The 21,966-nt window shown below is 34.2% G+C and overlaps 2 protein-coding genes across 2 annotated transcripts in view; one reads left to right on the forward strand and one right to left on the reverse strand.

Annotated features, from left to right (window-relative positions):
* LOC132551798 (transient receptor potential cation channel subfamily V member 6-like) overlaps positions 1 to 4,955 on the reverse strand; it is a 29,618-nt gene extending 24,663 nt beyond the window's left edge. Inside the window, exons 1-3 of the mRNA XM_060215941.1 lie at positions 4,928 to 4,955; positions 1,902 to 2,075; positions 15 to 204 (exon numbers count right to left, since the gene is read on the reverse strand). Of these exons, the coding sequence (XP_060071924.1) occupies positions 15 to 204; positions 1,902 to 2,075; positions 4,928 to 4,955 (392 nt within the window). The remainder of the gene's footprint in view (positions 1 to 14; positions 205 to 1,901; positions 2,076 to 4,927) is intronic.
* A 1,553-nt stretch (positions 4,956 to 6,508) lies between these two features.
* Positions 6,509 to 20,744, forward strand: LOC132551802 (protein FAM166B-like). Its single transcript, XM_060215946.1, has 7 exons — positions 6,509 to 6,638; positions 7,249 to 7,324; positions 17,280 to 17,400; positions 18,548 to 18,775; positions 19,541 to 19,730; positions 20,026 to 20,123; positions 20,566 to 20,744. The coding sequence occupies exons 1-7, from the start codon at positions 6,553 to 6,555 to the stop codon at positions 20,676 to 20,678; spliced, it is 912 nt and encodes a 303-aa protein (XP_060071929.1). The 5' UTR covers positions 6,509 to 6,552; the 3' UTR covers positions 20,679 to 20,744.
* The last annotated feature ends 1,222 nt before the right edge of the window (positions 20,745 to 21,966 follow it).

Here is a 21,966-nt window from a genome sequence, read left to right on the forward strand (position 1 = left end):
CAATTGAATATTACCCATCATAGTTTGTAGTTTCACAGACATCGACCCATTCATGGTCTAAACTGTCTGACCTTGAATCTTTCTGATCATCTGGACACATGAACCGACCACAACAACGGGCATGGACATCAGCTCCCTTGTCTAATAAGAACTTGACCATGGCAGGATCTTCATTGACCACTGCCATATGCAGCACATTCTCTCCTGATATACATAAATAAAGCCATATAAAAACAAATGAGAGATTAAGACAACTGTTCAAATCATAGCTATGCTCAGGATCACAAAGAATATATCATGATAATCATGAGTTGTCTTCCCATAGATCCACAAAATGTGGCTTATCTCCCTTTAATGATTGGGTTATCCTCAGCTGATCACAAGAACAAATATGTTTCCTGTACTTGTAAACAGAGAGGAAAAAGTCCTATGTGAAGTCATTGTCCATTTAAATCTGCAAACTGAATTCTTACCACTCATCATTGTCTTGTTTTACCATCATAGGATGTAATACTGAAGTCTCATTTTTTTCTATTTGCAGATATGATCTTCACATTTTAATTGTGTCACTGCTGAAAGGTTCATCGTCCAAATTAATGATGCTTGTTTTTTGGAGATTATGGTTAAAAAACTAGAGCTGTTTCAATTGATTTTAAGCATGGAGGGAACCTAACAATCTTGCAAGAAAGACCCTTTACTTTTGCAGATAAGTCTTTGGCTGTAATATGTATGTTTTGTATTACATATATCACTTTATTAGATCACATCATCAATATGCCAAGATCAACAAAACAGTCAAAAAAGTCTGTAAACTTGATCTGCAATCACATTTATCTTGTCACTAAAGTTTGTCTGTATTGCCTATCTCCTCGTGTGCCAGAAATCCTGATAAACTACCTGTTATCGGACTTATACCCCACTATAATGTAAAATTTAATATTTTTATTAAATTTGAGTTTATGTTAGAAACTGTTCTCCTTCTATAGCTTCCTGTTTCGATTGTGATTTGTTGTTTATTTTTTTCTGTTTGTACATCAATGTGTCGTATCTTTATGCTAATTAGTATGCTAATGAGTTTTTTCTTTATCTTTAACCAATCAGCAATTACTCCTTAGAGGGATATCAGTATTGGCATCCATTAACTTTCAGCGTTTGCTGAGTGAGAGGAGCGTTTTATTTTGTGCCTTACCCACCCGCCATCCCCTTCATCACCTTTAGGACAGATGGTTGTATGTTTTACTTGTATATACCTGTTCATTTTTTTTTTTTTTCTCGCTTTTATTACAAATGTATTTAGTTCTTCTTTATTTGCAAATGTTTGTATTTTGACTGCCATTATAGTTGTGCTACTCACTCTTGTTAGGGGGTCAAACTTCTTAACAGGGTCCTTTCATGAGTCAAGTCACTACTCTGTAACGGTTCAGAGTTCACAGTCTTCTCATTGGTTACCCTGGAGTCAAGTTTGTCCTAGTATTATACTAGCTGCTCTGTGAGCCAGTGTCAGAGTCAAGTCACTTCTCTAGAACCTTCGGAGTCTCTTAGAGTCAAGTACTTCTCTATACTCTTACAGAGTCTAGCCCTATCATTCCTAGCTTCTCTGGCATCAGCGAGTCTAGTTGCTTCTCTGTTCATCAGAGTCAAGTGATTTCTCCTGTTCCGGAGGAGTCAAGCACAGTTCACTTTACTTCGCTTCTCTGATTTGCAGAGTCAAGCTTGTCACAATTATATGTTCAATAGTTTGCTTATGAGTGAGTAGCCCCTGTTACGCCAAAGAGATCGTTACGCCCAAGAGATTGTTTTTTGTTGCTACAGAAGACGTCTCATGCATTATCAATAAACAGCTTCACTAGTAGTCAAGTCTTGCTTTGTTTTTTGTATAAAGCCAGGTTTATTCTATTTACCATAGTACTCCTCACTAGTGTAGATATCAAGGATCAGTTTGGGGAAAGCCTGAAGGAGTCTCTTGGCCAGGTCAGCATGGATAGCAGAGGCATTAAGCAGACATAGGTGAAGGATAGTTTCCCCTACGGTTCCTCTCTCATTTAGATCCCAGCAGGTCTCACGGAATTTACGATCTAAACAAAAAAATCAGTACATATCTTATTTATTACAATAACAGATATAATTTTATCAATATTTGAAACATGAAGTTTTCTTTCAGTATCAAGATTATTTATGTCATTTCACAGAGGATTCTAACAATCAATATATCAATTAAGTAGCTGTAACCTAGATTACAATGGTTTACATTATGTGAACTTTGTATCATTACCCAAGACAATCTAGACAGTAAATTATTTGTGAGAAGTTATATAACCAGAATCACTGTGCCATGTAAATAAAAACAAGAGGCCCATGGGCCTGAGTGGTCATCTGACAATAAAGACTTATATATGAAAGAGGCCAAATAGACCTGAAATAAATTTTATCAATTGTTGGTTCATAAAAATATTTTCTGCAAACTTGAAATCATATTCTTTATACATGTTACTATACAAAGCTATTACTAAGAACCTATTGCTTGCCGAGACAGAAATTGTAAGATCTCAACTCACTTAACCCAAAAGATCTTGAATAAAGTTCAATTATGTGAACAAATCGGTAGTCCATCATCCACTTATATTAAAGAACCAATATCGAAAACGAAGTTTTTTGTTATTGAGAAGTCTTTTACAGATTTTTACATATTTGTCGTCTGTGACCTTGAAAATAGGTAAAAGACATTCATTTGATCAAACATGCTTTGGGCTCAATATCAGCACCCTCGGCCTTCTGGTTATTGAGAAGAAATTGTTTAAAGATTTTGACATATTTGACACATGTGACCTTGAAAGTGAGTCAATATCATTCATTTTATTAAACTTGGTAGCCCTTTATCCCAGCATCATACAGGTATATCAGCTCCCTGTGCTTTCTGGTTATTGAGGATATCAATAATGTTTCAAACAGAACCATATTCCATACAAAACAGATTATTATAATTCCACAACAGTCTGGTAATTACCAGATATTTAATCAGAACAAAAGGCAATAATCAGAACATGACATACTAACAGATGATGCTTTTTTCAGCACTGAACCCCAAGAAACAAATTGTATGCTGGGTATGTTCCTTTGGCTTCTTTTTTAATTCCTAAATGAATCTTTAGGTCATAAACAACTTTGTATTTCCACAGTAAAATTCACCTTTTCCTTTATTTCAGTGAGTCAGGCAACTTTCAATCTTGAATCACAGTACTTATGGTCAAATTATGTATAGATTCTATATGCTATAAAACCTGAGTTCCCTACATTATACTGGTATATGATATATATACCTATGCAACAGTTTTGATATATTCAGGCTTTGCTTATGTTACAGAAATGATCAAAAGAAGTATTGATATCCCTCTTCATCTCAATACAATTGAATATCTTAAGTAGTTTGCTCTTTAAAATTGTTAAACAACAACTGAATTAAGAAGACAAATAAATAATATTCACAACAAATTGTTATTTTTTGATTATCATAAACAATTGACAGAGGTCAAATGTGCCTGAGTTGCTCCCCTGTGTGTGCTTTAGTTTAAAAGAGCTTTGTCAATTATGTCAATTTCTGTAAACTTGAGCACTCATTTCCAAAGCATAGCCACAAGTATAAGGTTACAAGGCCTACTCACGACAGCCTTAGTTCTTCGAAATGAACTCCTGTGACCTTGAAAGTGAATCTAGGACATTAATTTGAATAAACTTTAAAGCACTTTCTCCAAGTATGATATGTACCTATTTATCATGACCAGGAGCTTATTGTTGAAAATTCAGAAGAGGTTTTTAAGACATCTAATTATATTTGACATCTGTGACATGAAATGTGTTTGTATAAAGGTAATTTATTTCAGCTAACGTAGAAGCCCTTCTTTCCAGCATGCTAATGGCCAAATAACCTGAACCTGGGTCACTTGATTATTAAAAAGATGTTGCTTTAACATCTTAACCCATTTGATCCTTTAGTACCTTGAAAAGGTTTACAGTCATTCATTTGAATATGGTACTGGGTCAATGTCAGCTTGGCCTCTCGGTTTTTGAGAAGAAGTTGTTTAACTGTTGTTAACTCAACCCCTGTGACCTAGAGAGAGTTTCAAGGCCATTTATATGAACAAACCTTGTAGCCTTTCATCCGAACATGAAACAAGCAAAACCAAACTTTATGATAACCCTATATATCTTGTTTACTCTAAAAAAGATGTTCAAAGTTTTCATACATTTAACCCCAAAAGTTACATAAAAAATGACTCATCTTTAAAGTGATTCAGTTAAAGAAAATAGGTAGTCTATTTCTAAGCATTCTACAGGTTCTGAACCAATGTAATAATCTTCTTTGTTAATCAGAAGTTATTTACAGGGAAAAGATAATGACTGATGATGGATTCCTGGAGAATGACAGATGCTGCACCACAGTTCACCAGTCCTTCAGGCAGGTGAATTAATACGGAGAGATAAATATGTAGGATGGGACAAATGGAATGGGCAGCCAAAACAACAGGTGGGTGTATAAGTCTTGATTGGATGAAAACATATGTATATTGTTGGAAGCTCTTCATACATGTGTTAAGTCTATACTATATTATCTAAACTGAACTTCTATAATTTAACATTTTTAAAGAAAGAAAATGAATTACTTTCAACAATGAAATTAGCAAGATTTAGCATAGAGAAAACTGTATACTAAGTCATGTTTGAAACAGTATTTTAATGCAGGCGTGGATGTATGGCAAAGCCTGTAAGCAGTGCATATGAGAGCACAAAGACGTAAATAAAATATTCATCAGAGCAACAACAATGAGACTGCACTGTTAACGACAATACATATGTACCATACACATTCACAGTGGTGCAACAGTACAAACACATGAAAAAGCAAAGGTGTAATGCCAGTTTTGATACATACCTGGTAGTGCAGTACCGTCTGAAAGCATTTTCATTATTATTATACAACAGTGAATAAATCATATATCTAGTGCAAGTCGGTCATGCTGAAATAATGTAACAAATGTGAATAACATATTGGTTTAGACTTTTATATTGTTAAATACATGATGTACTCATACATTGGAAAACTACTAGTACTATGGGTGTAATATTTCAAACATATTTTCACGTTAAATACACTTTGAACCCCATCTCCTGCTCTCAAATCTGAAAGTTCGTTTCAATAACTTGCATGGCAGTTGTGTTTAAGGAAACCTTTTACATCATTAAAAATATAAAGTAAACTTTGTAAGAATATTAAATAACACAGTCAAAATGTATTTGATTTACCATACTAAAGTTAATTCTGATCTGGGACATATACACATAAATACAGAATACCAATGGATATGTCAACTCAGATTCAGGTCTCTGGTTACACTAGTACTGTAAACTGTAATATCATCCCCAGAGACCTATATAGTCTACGTTCAGTGAAGACAAAAGATTTTTTAAAAAACAAAACAATTTACATATACCTACATGAATACATATGCCAATACATAATTGATAACTTATTTATGTTAATTCTAGTGGATAATGGCATGCTTCTCTGAAGTAGGCCTATTTATGATCTCACTGGTCTGTGATCGACAGAGATCGTCCCGTCACCAGTAAGACAGACGATCATTGGTCCAGCAGCTGTTTACCTGGTTTGTTCTGGAGATAGTTGTCCTGGCCATCAGGAAACCGCATATCAATCAATGCCAGCTCTTTGTCTTTTTCCTGTCTCTGTTTATTAATCTTTGGCTTGTTACTACTTCTCTCTTTACTTCTTGTCATAATGAGATCCACGATCGGGACTTTCTTTCCATCGCCATCATTATAGAGAAATTTTTTGACGTCCGTCTGTATTTTTTCGTCAATTTCCTTGTAATTTTTTCTCCATCTGGCCCTTTTCATAAGCTCGACTAACTCGCCCCCACCCTTCAAGTCGACAAGTTGGTAAAGCTTCTTCACATCGCTGTCTCCTTGTGCCTTCACATTGGAGGCTACGACAGTGGTGTTCCCCATCTTTGTATCTTGTCCTCTCACCTGTCAAACTGTACAGCCATGTTGGATTTTGTGTCACAGGTAAATAGAAAATTACGCATGTGTATTGCTTAACTTCCTGTGTCCCCTACTGGTACATGCGACAATGTAGTTAATGGCGTGGTAATGAGCAGCACACCTGAGTGTACATCTTTATTCTTACATATCTAAATAATGACACTCAATTCCCCAACCACATTTTAGTTTTAATCAATGTAACACAAAGTAGCCAAAACGACAGATTTCGAAGGCGCGAGGTCTGCTACCGTTGTTTATCAGTAACGTTGCGTGCTGCTCCTAACAGGTAAAAACGCCAGGTGCGTGCCCTATCGTGATACCAGTGCCGAGTTGGGCATTTAATCTACCTTTCATTGGCTGCTCAGCGAAGTGTGTAACACCTTAGCAACTCGAGGCGCCCTAGACGACCAAGGGCCGTATCCAAACAAGTATCGTAATTTACGTGTATACCTAGGATATCGAACTCGGGATACCTGTGTCAGCCACTGCAGTAATATGACAACCGTAGCTTGCGGAGGGGGACCATCCCTGGACCAGAGGCGGGCGTTCGCTGCCCTGAGGGATGGGACACACGTACCTGGGTAAGTGACCAGTCATCTCAAGTTTTTCACACCTATACCTAACACTTGCGTGTTTTTCACGACGGACAGGAGAACGGCTACCAGCTATGATAAGTTACCTGTTAAAGGTATCCGTTTTAATGGAACATACAAACAATTGACGAGATCCAAACAATTAGTAATATAATGCATGGATTTATAATGTGTGTCATTATTGCTGATATACATCCTTTTGTACACAATGAAAACATGTAAACATTTACTTGTAAATATACATTACAAGATTATGATAACATCTGCCACTATCAAAATGATATGAAACATAGGACATTTACAACTCAATATAATGTAGTCACATTAATATCATTTCTATATTTAGTAAGCCATAATTCTTCTTTTTTTTCTCTCTCATTAAGATCAGTTCGTTACAGACAAACAGTATTTCTTTGTTTCAATAACAATTCAAATAACCTTAATTTGATTATATAATTATGATCTTATGTACAAGATAGAATATTGTGTTGCCAAATTAATTTACAAAAAAATAAAGGATAGTATATAATACATGATCATAGACTATAAGTACCTATTTAGGTACCTTCATTAATGTTTTATATATTGTGTATTTTAGGTACAGGGGATATTGTCCACAAATAAAATACAGGGTCGGTAAAACCTACGGAACAGACACCCACATCTTAGCAGGGGTAAGTACATAGAATGAAAGTTGTGTAGATAGACCAGATCGGATCGCATGTCTGTATATTGATAAAACATTTTCACCTGAACTTCTGTCCTGAGTATAAAATTATCGCCTTAACAGGTTACAACTTCACCCAACTTACACCCCTGGTTCATCAAGGATGTCTACCCCTTCCCCCATATATTCATTTAAACTCATGCATGTACACATTCTGACCTGGTGTCAACCTCTTCTCCAACTGTACAGCTAGACACTGGGAGGTAGACATTCCAAGCTGGTTGTCAACCTCTCCTCCACCTGTACAGCTAGACACTGGGAGGTAGACATTCCCTCCTGGTTGTCAACCTCTCCTCCACCTGTACAGCTAAACACTGGGAGGTAGACATTCCCAGCTGGTTGTTAACCCTTTTCCACCTGTACAGCTAGACACTGGGAGGTAGACATTCGAAGCTGGTTGTCAACTCTCCTCCACCTGTACAGCTAGACACTGGGAGGTAGGCATTCCCAGCTGGTTGTCAACCTCTCCACCACCTGTACAGCTAGACACTGGGAGGTAGACATTCCCAGCTGGTTGTCAACCTCTCCTCCACCTGTACAGCTAAACACTGGGAGGTAGACATTTCCAGCTGGTTGTCAACCCCTCCTCCACCTGTACAGCTAGACACTGGGAGGTAGACATTCCCTCCTGGTTGTCAACCTCTCCTCCACCTGTACACATTCTCACATTGTTATAAATCTCCCCACATCCAACTGTCCCACCTGAACATTGAGGCTCAGGTGAGTGACACATTCAGATTTTCATTTGGTTGTAAATCTCATTGGTAACCTGACAGCTATGTATATTGTACTTCTAAGTCCATCACTAAACTTATCAATAGATAACATCTACTTTGTTATATAAGAGAATGGCTTCTTTCAATAAGAATACCTAGATTAGTAAATAAGATATAAAATACACATACCTGTACAAGAACCTAACATATTTGTATACGACAGTTGCCAATGAATTGTGTATAATGCAATTTACCTGTACATGCACTATAGCTCTATCAGCAGTCTCAATTATTGCAATTCCTACAGTGAATTGAGTCGCTGACTGACACCTAAATGTAAATGACACATAAATATAAATACACAGATCATTCATATGAAATTTAGTTTGTCAATATCAAACCAAACACTGCATTAGCTTGACACGTAAGTGGGCTGAAGTAGTGCTATATGGTGGTGGAAGGGGGGACTGGATATAAATCATTAGAGCCACAAGTCAGTATCACTGTGTGTTGTTGACTTTGTTATCTGAGAGTAAAGAAGTTTGACATGATTTGTGTGACCAATATCAGCTAAGATTAATCTTTTCATAATTGTTATTTCTAAAATGATAAAGACATTAAATAAGAAGAACATTAAAGTTTTACATTATAAAGTACTACTCTATATTGACAGATTGAAATAAACATTCTGTATATACTGTATAAAAAGTTTTGTTACTGTGAAATCATGTATTTTTGTGGGTACTCTTAGTCCACAAATTTATATGCCTATGAATCATTAGTTTAAGTAAATCTATTGAGCTCTATCAATGCACGAAATCAAAGGTCCATAAAATACTATATTTTGGAAAAACCACAAAACTTTTGCCCTATGAACATGTAAGATTTTACAAAAGCATGAACAATTATAAAGTACATGCACTTTTAGCCATAGATTTCATTTAAGAGGGTATCAGTAATTGTGCAGTTAAAATATACCTGTAGTTATAAGGAGACATATTCTTAAACCTTATCCTAGCATTTAGCTTTCCTCGGCAAATCGTCTTGTCAGTCTTTCCTACGTGACAGATTATAGGTAATTATGATTATTATATACTGTATATATAAATATCTCTTAAATACAGAGTACATTATGTACTTATCTTTCAATGTCATCACAATTTTGAACCGCAGTTGTTGTATTCAGGAGCAGTATTAATATAAAAACAGATTTTAAAGTTGTTTTTTTCCCTTCAGACTTTTACAGAATAGTAAAGTTTATTGATATGTAGACTCCTCAAGGAGCACACGTTTTAGCTAGGAAAAACAGCTGATTTTTAGCTGTGAACGTTTTATTTAAAAAATCTCTAAATAGATTCATTACACCATAACTCTTTATTGGTGTGTCAATCAGACAGAAGCACTAGTAGGGGCTTTGTAGAACCTATTGATTTTGATTAACCTGTAAACCTATTGTAAATACATACTGTGAAAGTATTTGACAAGTTTGTTCTCGCCATGGTAATTCAATACTAAAGGTGTCTCTTCAGAAAACTTAATTATTCAGGTGGTATTGTATGGGTAAAAAGGACAGAGCCTATACACCCGACCATTTTCTAATTACCCTGTCCTCACACAGCAAATTACATATATAACACCTGACACGACAACATTTCCGGCAACATTATCAATACTGATGACGCGAGTTTATTGTGTTGGCGAAAAATTCTCATTAAAAACAGAATCAATGATTGATTTACAGATACCTGGAGTTTAAACCCTTGAAATGCTACATTTATATGGAAGTGGAATGTTTTATTACTTTAAATAAAAAACAAGGGGAAAATTTGATAATCTATATTTAAAATGCAGATAATGTTTTAAAAATACATCCATATTATATAAACTGATTTTAATTAATGATACAATTCTTTGTGCCATTTGATACATATGTTATTATCAAATCTAATACCACTTAAAATTGTAGATTTTATTTATTTATTTGTTTATAAATTCTTTTAGAAATTATTGCGCATTTCATTTTTTAAACTTGTAAAACACCATTGTTTCACATTCTACAGATACTGTATATCGATATTGGATGTATCTGTTCTAAAATATTCAAGATTGTATAAAAACAATCAAACAGTTTAAAAAGATGTAAGATAATTGAGTAGTAAATAAACATTTAATTAAAGTTTAAATCACAATCCAATTGTAAATCTGTGATAGAAATCAATGACTGGACTAACAACAGGGGAATTGAAATCCACACTACAGTTAGGGAGGGACCATTAATCAGACACCAGGATTTTATGGCCAATTTGTTAGACTGCTTTAATTTTAAAATCTTACCAATTAAAGTATCTATCCCCTCTTTCCATGATGTTATGAAAAAATATCTCTGTGACACACTGCATTCATGTGTTCTACCCATTAATGGTTTATCAGCCAATGGGTATCTTACATGTTCAATCACTAAGTAACAGTTGATCAATCAAGCTTGTTGTATAAGCTAACTGTGATATACTATGCCTCCTAAAAACCAGGTTTTTAACTTGTTTTGAATCTTATTTTCTAAAACATGACCTTTGAATATCAAAGTCATATTTTAAGTGCTAATGACATCATCACATTCTGATACACAGGTATCTGCTGTCTCTAAGATGTCCACCATTTTCAATATAAACTATTAGACAGATATATATAATTATATGAATATCTAAACGGTAATTGTATGATCTGACTGGATATACAAGTTTATATGGCTAGTGTGTACAGTGTTACCAGGCATTGCTATATCACACATTTTATTTAATGTATTTTAATAGTTCAAGGTGATAATAATCATACAATGGTATACCAGTAGCCTATGAATAGACACTTGCCATATATATACCAGGTATATATATACAATAAAAACTAATTACTCGTATGATCACTATAGATCATTACACACGCAGCCAGCTTGTCCCTACATGAATGTGGTTGATTGATACAATCAACATATTGAATATCTAGATACAAGCATTATAGATTTACAGATTGAAGGGTTCAACCTAAAACCACAGGGCATACAATTTAATCACAGTATAAACATTTCCAAGAAAAAGAAAAGAAAAAACACAAAAAATAGTTTTAAGAAAAAATTAAGAAAAAACCCAAAACACTCCCCCCTCTCCCCCTTTCCCCCCCCCCCCCCCCCCCCCAAAAAAAAAAAAAAAAAAAACAAACAAAAAATAAATAAAATTTTACCATATGTAGATCTTATAATATAAATTACATGATCATAATGAATTTAATTTCATGAACTAGTGTTAAAATGATAATAAAGCCCGAGTATGAATACTTATATTCCTGGAAAGTAATATAATACCTCTTTGCTAACTCAGATGACTGCAAAAATACCTTAACAGATTAATTGCAATTTGCTTTACTTATATTCATATGTTATACTTATATACATATTTAAATCCTTCTCAAGTTTTGGCATCAATATCATCGATACCTGAGCGCTATAAACCTCAGTGTTGTTTAGCTAAGTGAGAATGTGTATTTGTTCAGACAACAAAACCAGTAGAGAAAACTTTACTTATTAGATCTATACATGACAGATGAATAAATGAAGGTTTCAAGTCAACTATAATTACAATCCTTTAATTCTACTCTGATGAGATTTAAACGCGCCAGTGAGACGTACCGGAAACTCTAATCTTTGTTGGTCATGTTTGTCTATGGAAAACAGACATGTTTTTACAGTAAAATATTGCTTTCTTATAATATATTGGTGTTTTCAGCTAAATAAAACTCTTTTCAGATTGAGAAATTATAGGAGCATACAATTGATGTATACAATCTGGCCCAGGGGCACTAAATCACCCATTGTGGAAGTTTCAGGCCACATTCAGTAGTAATTTTATCTATTAAAATTTATTTATACAACTAATACCACCCATTTTTATACCCACAGAGGCTTTATCTCACCTATGTAATTGACACACAAATGATCCATTACATTTTTACATCTGATTAGAAAGCTGAATGATAATCCAGTCCAATTTATAGTCGCCTTGGTGAAAAGCCAGTTTGAATCCACGACGCTATCCAACAACCCAATTTTAAGCTCTCTAAATGAAAAACCCTTTATTTGCAAATACGTTCACACTTGATTAGAAACAATGAATTGGCTAATTTACATGGAGACCCTTGATGAAGATCAAGAATATGATAAGACCAGGTGTTCCGGAATGGTAAGCATCTTCTACTTCAGCAACCATACCAGCCATGTAAATCTTGGTAATACCAAGCATTTAAGTAGTGTCCTGTTCTCAAATGTGAACAAGGTATATAACAACAAAACTGCCAGAAATCCTAACAAGTATTGAACACATCAAACCACCTGTCACATAAACAAATGGGATATTGCCAATTGAGATCATAATGGTGACCATAGCATTTTCCTACTTTTACCATCACCGATTTATTTCAATTGGTACCACCCTGATGTTTTGTAATCAATTTGGTAGTTGGTACATATTCATGTGCTAATTGAAAATATGTTTGAAATCAATATACCAAAAAGAAAAAAGGAAATGTAAATTTAACATTTAATTGCTTTTTTAAATTAAAAGATAACTGATATTACACACCATTTTCTGGTAATAGTAATGTTTAAAAGTATTAAATGCAAGTGCATGAGTAAAATATGGAACTAGATTTGGAGCAGGTAATTTCATTTGATGGGTAAACCATTAAGGTGAGAAGAAATATCCTGATTGGGCCTCGGAATGGACGTAGTGTTGTGTTGGCCGTGGACGTGTATGTTTAAGGTATTCTGAAGTGTTTAACTAATGGCCAGGTGATCTACAAGTGTAAATAAAACATGAATTGGCTGTGTACCTGTAGCATAGACAGCATATCTGATATCTATTGTATAAATACATTACTGATTACAGCATAACGTCACAGAAGGTGGTATCCAATGTCAGTATATAACCTCTTAAATTGTCTACTTCTGCTAACATCAATATTGATAGTTTCCTTTTTAGATTCTACTTGAACCAATGTGAGGGCTTCTAGCAGTGGCTCACAGGTCTCTTAGTTACAGACAGTGCCTATACGCCTATACATGTATATTTTGTTATGTTCTGTTTTGAATCTGTTGGACGAAGCAACAATATAATTTAGTGCTTAGTCCAACTACAGCTTGGTCCCATGACTGGCATATGGTCAATTCTTACCAGACAATTAATTAATGTATCCGCAGATCCCTATTATGTCATCCTTATACACATGATAATATTAAGTGTTACTTTAACTGTGAAATGATTTGACTGTTACTTTGGAAAGGAGGGCAACTGTTTGTAAGAGAAGCAATTCCATTGTGCTTATAATAGAATAAATACTCGGTTTAAGAAGCATAACTGACCAGGTGATTAACTTTCGTTTCCAAATAGTTACGCTACAGCTTCCAGTCAATTAAATTACATATTTATTTCTTACCCATCAAAAAATTATTTAAATGTATATGTATGTAGCTGAATTCAGAACGCTGCATATTTATACGGCGTCTCCCGATCTGTTTGATGTGGATCCCGACCACTGAGCCGTCATGGGGAACCATCAATAGTACATACAACCCAGTGAATTGCGACACACCTCCAATACTTTCTACTGATCGATAGATCCTGTTAAGCTTTGATTGAGAATCAATGGGATTAATATTGTCCACATTGTGTATAGATACACAAGTATGGTGGGGATATGACAGGATCAAATAGGCTAGAGTTCATAGTCTTACCTTGTAAAATAGGATAGAGCTCAAATCTATCAAAATCCACTTGAACATTTTAAATGTTTCCTGATTGATAGAGAAATGGAAATCTTACACATGAAACACTGGCTAAATCTGTGCATTACTCTACATGGTCTATATTTTACAGAAAATCTGTTGTTCTTAAAAGAAATCCCCAGGACCCTATCACTACTGGTATCTCCACCACCACTCTTTACTGTTCTCAATTTTCTTACATGGAATCCTAGGGACTCTATTTCTGTCTCTACTAGACTTTTAACTGATTAAGGTTTTCCTGCAAGGATCAATCTCCGGATTCAAAGGGTCTATTTTAGTTTATCTCGTATAGACATGAAGATATGAGTCTCTTTTTACCAGCTACAGTTAATAGTCTATATGTAAATTATATTAGCGTTTAATTGTGTTGGTGTTTATATGTAGTTGTAACAAATGACCTGGCACTGCAGGGATTGTTCATTAATGTAATATGGTATGGTATCAATAACCTAACTCATGTATTTATTTTCTTCACTTTTTGCTGTTTTGTGGTTATTTTGCTACCAAATGTACAGTCCTTTGGATGGAACAGCCATTGTGACGATGATTCACTGTCTCCATCTCCAGGACTACACACCATGATGGTCCTCTGAGTAATACTGACTAAGTCCACCTCTGACTACAGTTTACATATTACTTGTCAAATTGTTGCTTAGTCAATTAATGACTATTTTCTAGAATCATGTAATACAGTTATTGGATTGGCTTTTTTCTCGAAATTTTTCTTTTTGAAATACATACCTTAATATGACAAATGTAAAATATATAAAATTATAACAAATCCTTGGTGTCTACCTGAACAGGGATTGATTCATCATTTAAGCTCCTTTGCTTTAGTAATACCAATATTACATAATGATCATTTGAATAAGCAGTCCTTTATATGTCACACATCCTCTCCTACCCAAATTATGATGTAATATATAAGAAACACTTGTGGTTAATTCTACCTCGTCAGATATCGTGATGCCATATATTACCTAGCCAAAACATGTTACAAGCTGTCTTAAATCACAAACCAACTTGCTTGTCAAATATATATACATATCTAACACTATTAAATGTAACAAATCCTACTTTTTCTTTGTTAAACAAACTTCTGAATAGATCAATACTGTCAAGAAGATTATAAAATCCACTTCTCACAACTTTTAGCATTCATACCTATTAGCGTTGTATTCTTGTTTTGATACCTGCTTTTGAAAAAAAGATCACAAACATTGAATGTCTCACCTGATGATATTTAAATCTACATTATTTTACTGAAAAGCCTTTAATTCTCAACAGATTACTCAACCCTACATATAAATAACATCAATGATGACAGAACACAACAGGTTTAATCACAGGTGTAAAATACCATCAGGGGAGATAATCCTCTGATAAGATCCTTCCTGTAAGCTCTTTTCCTTCATAGTCACTGGTGTATTAATTTTCTCAAAGTGTTATGATATCCTACATGTACTTCAAGTTTAATTATGTTTTAGTTAAAACTTTTTGATAATCAATACAGTAACAGACTTATAGTTACATTATTAAGATTTTTTTTATTGCACTAAAGCAAAAGTCATTCTTACCAGACTTTGTACAGTAAAAATATTACTAGTCTTGATTAGTACACTTACATTAGTTCTCATATATAATGTCATCTGTGTTGTAATACAGGTATGTCCAAGTAAATAATTCTAACAAAAAGAGAATTATTTGTTTTGATAATGAATATAATTATATAACTATGCATTTACAACTAAATAAAGAATAATTGTACAAGTATCGCCATAGCTAAGCTTAAAATTACGGTTCAGCTGTCTCATAATTACGCATTGTCTTGATCACGTGATGATAACAATACAGTTTGTTACACTATACAAAGCAAAGGAACAAAGGTAGCTATAGATTATATAAAATACAAAAATGGTAGAGCGATGCTGTTTATGTTTACCGTTGTTCTGATGAGGGCTAGTCTAGCTTGCCGAAACATGTCAACCTAATAAAACTACCGATCACAGAATCCTTGGTGTTGATGCTCCGTCCTTTATTCAGTTGTTATTAACTATTGTCTATGGAGCTCTGCTAGAATCCTCCAGATCCACCTAGGATTCTTCTACCGATACATCTACCAACTAGTACCACTCACAGGACGTTGGTTCTACCGATACATCTACCAACTAGTACCACTCACAGGACGTTGGTTCTACCGATACATCTACCAACTAGTACCACTCACAGGATGTTGGACTCCACCACCTCTTTTTATTTTCCAACTATGCATTTAGATTTACAGAATTACATGATTTTATGTAAACTCTCTGGATAAATGCTTTGTATACATGTCAACATACCTAATATCATCAAATATCTAGGTATAAATATACCTGTTGTACATTTTACTTCAGTACTGCTATTTCATAAATTACAGATCATTACACTTGTGAACCCAGAAATAATATGATTAGAGGTGTAACTAATTTGTAAATCTCCGTGCAAAATTACTGTGGGAAGTAAAAATGCAAATGGCTTTAGTTGCTGTAACCAGTTGCTGGGCAAGTGTAATGTGTTAAGATGATAAGTTCGACATTGGCCCAGATACTGTATTTCAGGACTGTTAACAATCTATACATGTTGTACATTACTACATCCTGTGGTACACTGTGTGCCTTTACACATTCATTCTTAATAGGATTAAAGCATTATCTTTAATCTTCAATACTTCATTGTTTGCTAAACAATATTTCAAATATTGTTATTATTGACAAGTAACACAAGGGCAACATGGGTCTGTTTCCTAATGTTACAAATACTTAGCACTAGGTTGAATCTGGATGTAACATCATACAGATATTGAAAGCTTACCACTGTGTTCCTAGTCACCAGTCATCAAGTCATTTGATTGTGAATAAGTCTGATGTTTATTTTATGTCTAATACCAAAGGATTTACTCTTCAAGTTAATCTGGCTAACAAAATTAAAAAAACAAAAAAGTCCACTGCTGTTTATACATGTAGATCTACTAAGAAGCCATTTCATATTATGATACCTAGAAACAAACATGTAACAATTTACATACAATCACATACAGCCTGTGTACATGATTTTGTAACCAAGCTGTACTTGTATGACATGCTATGTATACATATGATGAAGACACATAATTTACAGCCACTGAAACTCTCTACAATGATGAATGTTTCCTCCGAGGTAACCATTTCTGAGTGATACTAAATACTGTGTATAGAGACCATTACTAGTAACACCAATTCAAAGTATCTAACTTCAAAGAAATAAATTCCTGAAAAACATGTTGTGTATATATACTGACCACTACAGGTAAATCAAGAATATTCTTTCCATTACAGGAAGTCCAGCACAGACATCCTGCATCTGTGCTTGCAGCAACGATACCTGCACCTCCTAAACAACTTCCAGACGCAACCGGGGACAACAAATATACCAAGAACATGGTCCCTGGCTACACAGGTATGATATGCGTGTATATCTGGTTCCCTGCTACACAGGTATGATATATATCTGGTTCCCTGCTACACAGGTATGATATATATCTGGTTCCTTGCCTACACAGGTATGATATATATCTGGTCCCTGGCTACACAGGTATGTTATAAATTTGGTTCCTAGCTGCACAGGTATACTGTATATATATCTTGTTCTTGCCTACACAGGTATGATATATATCTGGTTCCTGGCTACACAGGTATGTTATATATCTGGTTCCCAGCTACACAGGTATGCTATATTTCTTGTTCTTGCCTACACAGGTATGATATATATCTGGTTCCTGGCTACACAGGTATGATATATATCTGGTCCCTAGCTACACAGGTATGATATATATCTGATTCCTGGCTACACAGGTATGAAATATATCTGGTTCCTGGCTACACAGGATATATATGTATGATATATATCTGGTTCCCAGGTATGATATATATCTGAGCTACACAGGATATATATACAGGTATGATATATATCTGGTTCCTGGCTACACAGGTATGATATATATCTGGTTCCCGGCTACACAGGTATGATATATATCTGGTCCCTAGCTACACAGGTATGATATATATCTGATTCCTGGCTACACAGGTATGATATATATCTGGTTCCTGGCTACACAGGTATGATATATATGTGGTTCCTGGCTACACAAGTGTAATATTTATATACATCATGTATATCTTCACTGCTGAATTAAGGGATGTCGTCCAACATGATAAAAATCATACAAGACATCTTCTTAGATCAGAAAATTTGACATAAATCATACTTCAATTTTGTTTTTTGTATCTATAATATAACAAACATAATGATGTGATGTTCATTAACATAGATTATAACTGAATAATTATTTTTAATGACATTATATGTACAATGAAAATAACATGTAGGGCTATTCCAATAAAATATTCATATCAGGTACCAACAGAGGTTTATCAGCCCACTGGTGATTTAATGGTTTATTGGAAATTGCCTTCAAAATTTCTTCATTTCTCAAAAATTCATACCTGTTGGGAAAGCTATTTCATTGGAATAGTCCTTACTCAATTTTAATTCTACATATTATTCAAAAGGCTTTTACTAATTCATTGTCTTCATAACATTACAGGATATATACCTCGGATTCCATTTAAATTTGGTAATACATACAAAGAGGACTGCGATTACTGCATAGATGAATATTTGACAAATAGAAACACTTATGACCAGAAACAGGCAGACCTTCGCCAGCAAATAAATGGCCATCCAAGGCTTACTGCAATATCACACGACCCTGAAGTCAAGGAAAAACTCAACATGTACAGGGATACGCATCCAACAAAAACAATCTTAGTTGGTAGGTCGTTAGCAAGTCAGATACATATATACACAAATTAATATTAGTTGTTCGTTTAACATATTTGATTAAAAGTTCTTTGGTAGTTTCTGTTTAAAATATTATTCATTTTGCCACAGTTTACTATATCAAGCTGGACTTTTGAAAACATTTTTTTGAGTTACCCCCGGTAATATCTGATTAGCTTATCAGTATGTTGACATCTTTGGCACAGAATTGATTAAACAAACAGGATTTTTTTTATAAATAACAATAAAAAAATGTTCCTGATTAGCCTGATAATTGATTTAATAGTCTTAACAAGATTCATTGCTTCATGAATAAAATAACATGAAAATATTCTGAAATTCTGAAAGTCTGAAGTCTGAAATTACCTGTCACTCAGAGTTATTAGTGTCAAACAGATTCAGAACTAAACAGTTATATCTTGATAGTTAACCGTGTGAGTGCATGTGTAATCCAGCAATGTTAACATTCAATTATTTATTGTAAAACACATGAATTTGTAGTAAAAGAAAAAAATAATAATTCATTGATTTCATCTTAAAAAAAGACGTTTTTTTTTTATTACTTTTAGCAAAAACTTATATGAGATATTCTGATTGGTGATAACAGCTTCAGAGATAATAAAAAACTTAACTGTTGTAATTATCTTTCTTTAAGTTTGTGACAAAATAACTTGTCCCTGTTGTCTCAGGATAAGCCCATTATATGTATGTTGAGGTTTAGCATTAAGTTTATTTTGTTACCAACTTGACGTTTCAGAGGATAAGAGAGGACTAACAGAGCCCCCTATTCCTGGTTACCGTGGTTACATCCCAAGAATAAAAGCAACAGAAATGGGTTTGGGCAGTCGTTATAACCAGACGACTAAAAAGGGCCTTGAACTGTTTGTACAGGAGACAGCTGCCAATGCAGCTCGTAGTACAGGCAAACTGCCTCAGTCACTCTCGACGTAAGGCTTCTGTAATCTCTCTCAAAACATATTTCACTTTTTTCATACCATTGGTAATAATAACATGTATAAAGATCTGTGCTAAAAATCAAATCTCATGTTAAAAGGAGAAAATTTCCATGGAAATGTGTTTTTAATGCGATGATTTTGAGAGAAATATGTAGATATATAGGCTTGAAGACAGAGTTTTTTCCAATCAAGATTTTTGATCGTAATTTCATGATTCATTGCTGAACTATAACAGTTCTTTAAGCCCAGTTATTCCTTAACAAAGTCATATTTCTGAATGTTTTAGGGTTTCCCACCAAACTCTGAAGAGTGCACCTCCTAGTTTTAACAGGCGTCTGTATCTCAACGATGGCATGATCCCCAAGTACACAGGATATATACCTCGTAAGTATCAGGAATAAAGCTGCTTTAGAACAAAATGAGATTCAGTAATTTTGTTTACAGAATGTTCTGCCAGTTCTGATACTTATTTCCCCTTTTTTTTGTCCAGAAATATTTGTGAGATATATGTGTACTGTGAAATCATGTATTTTCATCTGGGCTCAGTTTACATTGTTTTTCAAAGAGTCACTATTTCGTGGAAGAAGAGTACCCACGAAATTAACGTAAATAAACCTTCATTGAAAATTGCAGATTTTACAGAACAGTATGTTTGAAATAATCTATAATCATAATACAGATCTGTGCGTTTGATTAAACAATAACGTTTTACGTCAAATAGTTTACGTGATATAGATGGTGATGTATTCGATGTAACAAAGGATACGTTGACAGATGAGATGTGTTTGAGGTATGTGATTGACATTTTGTGTTTATTGCTTTCCAGACCGACGATTTGTGTTTGGAAATACATACGGAGACACAACAAGATCTTTAAATGTATGTAGTCATCCGAGTCAGTCATATGGGGACTTCCTCCGCTCAAAAACCACGCTCTAGTTCCCATAACACCACACGTCATCAGCTGTTATAGAAAGGAAAACACGAAACAATAGACCTTTGACCTCTAACTGTGATATATCATACTCAGTATGGCGTTTTTCTGAGGAGTGCCTGGTATTATATGTTTACCATATATGTGAGTTTATCAGGAACCTGAAGAAAGACAATCTTATATAACCTACAAAATGTCGTCATTGAAAACCTGCTGGACAAATTGCAAGCAGCAACCTGTCTCATTCAAAATGTTGCCCCAGCAAAAGCTGTGTTGTCAAGGATACCAATGATTTGGGTTTCATACTGATACCAAGGTTTGCCGACTTGTTGATCAGATATCTCTGATGAGATGGAACCATATTATCTTTTTCTTTTTTCAAATTGCTGTCATTATAGATGAAATATTTTTTCCAATTTATATTTAGAGATTTCTAACAGTAACCATTTTGAAAAAGTTACTTTGATATTTCCACAATTTACACAATTGGCCTAAATGTTTAAGGGATGATATACAGTAGTAGGCCTAAGGCCTTTAGTACTTGGCCTCTGTCTTTGTGTACAACTTTTTATGTAAGTGTTAAGTCCATAGTGTGTCCACTGCCTAGTATATATATAATTGTTCATGTGGTAAGTTTGGGGACCAAAATGAAAAAAAAAAATGTTCGTTTGTGAGTGTGTGGATGATGTACTATCTTTTCAGTATCTCCACAATCTCAAGATAAGGTCATCCATGACGACCTTGTCCAAGGTCATTGGTTATGATTTCGTCAAAAGTTATGACTAATCATTGAATAATAAATTTGCCGTGATAAAAAAAGTAAATTAAGATATACCATGGGATAGACATTTCAACCTGAAGTGTATATATAAGACCAAATTTGTAAATTAAGTACACCTGTGGTGTAGGATACCAGATATATCAACACTTACCTTCTTATAAGGCAGAATCATTTATATATTTACTAATGTTGCTGTATATAGATGTAGAATTTACTGTATATTTAATAAATGTTAAAATATACAAAAATATCATTTCAGTATTATTTCATATTTTATCAGTGTAGTTATGTGCCTAGAATGATGCAAACTGTCCCTTACGTAATCTACACAATTCTACCCTTAACAATGTTTCCCTTAAATCTCAAGTAATTTGAATTCATAGGAATAAGCACTTTGCTGATTACAAACAGATATTTATTGTCATTTTGGCAAATCTGCTATTGCCTATAACCAATACACCTATTTTACTTTCAACTTTTGGTTAACCTACAAAGCCTTCAGCAGTATTATC

The sequence above is a fragment of the Ylistrum balloti genome, unplaced genomic scaffold (genome assembly GCF_031769215.1).
Source record: "Ylistrum balloti isolate Yb309-2 unplaced genomic scaffold, AGI_CSIRO_Ybal_v1 Utg370214, whole genome shotgun sequence".
NCBI lineage: Eukaryota > Metazoa > Mollusca > Bivalvia > Pectinida > Pectinidae > Ylistrum > Ylistrum balloti.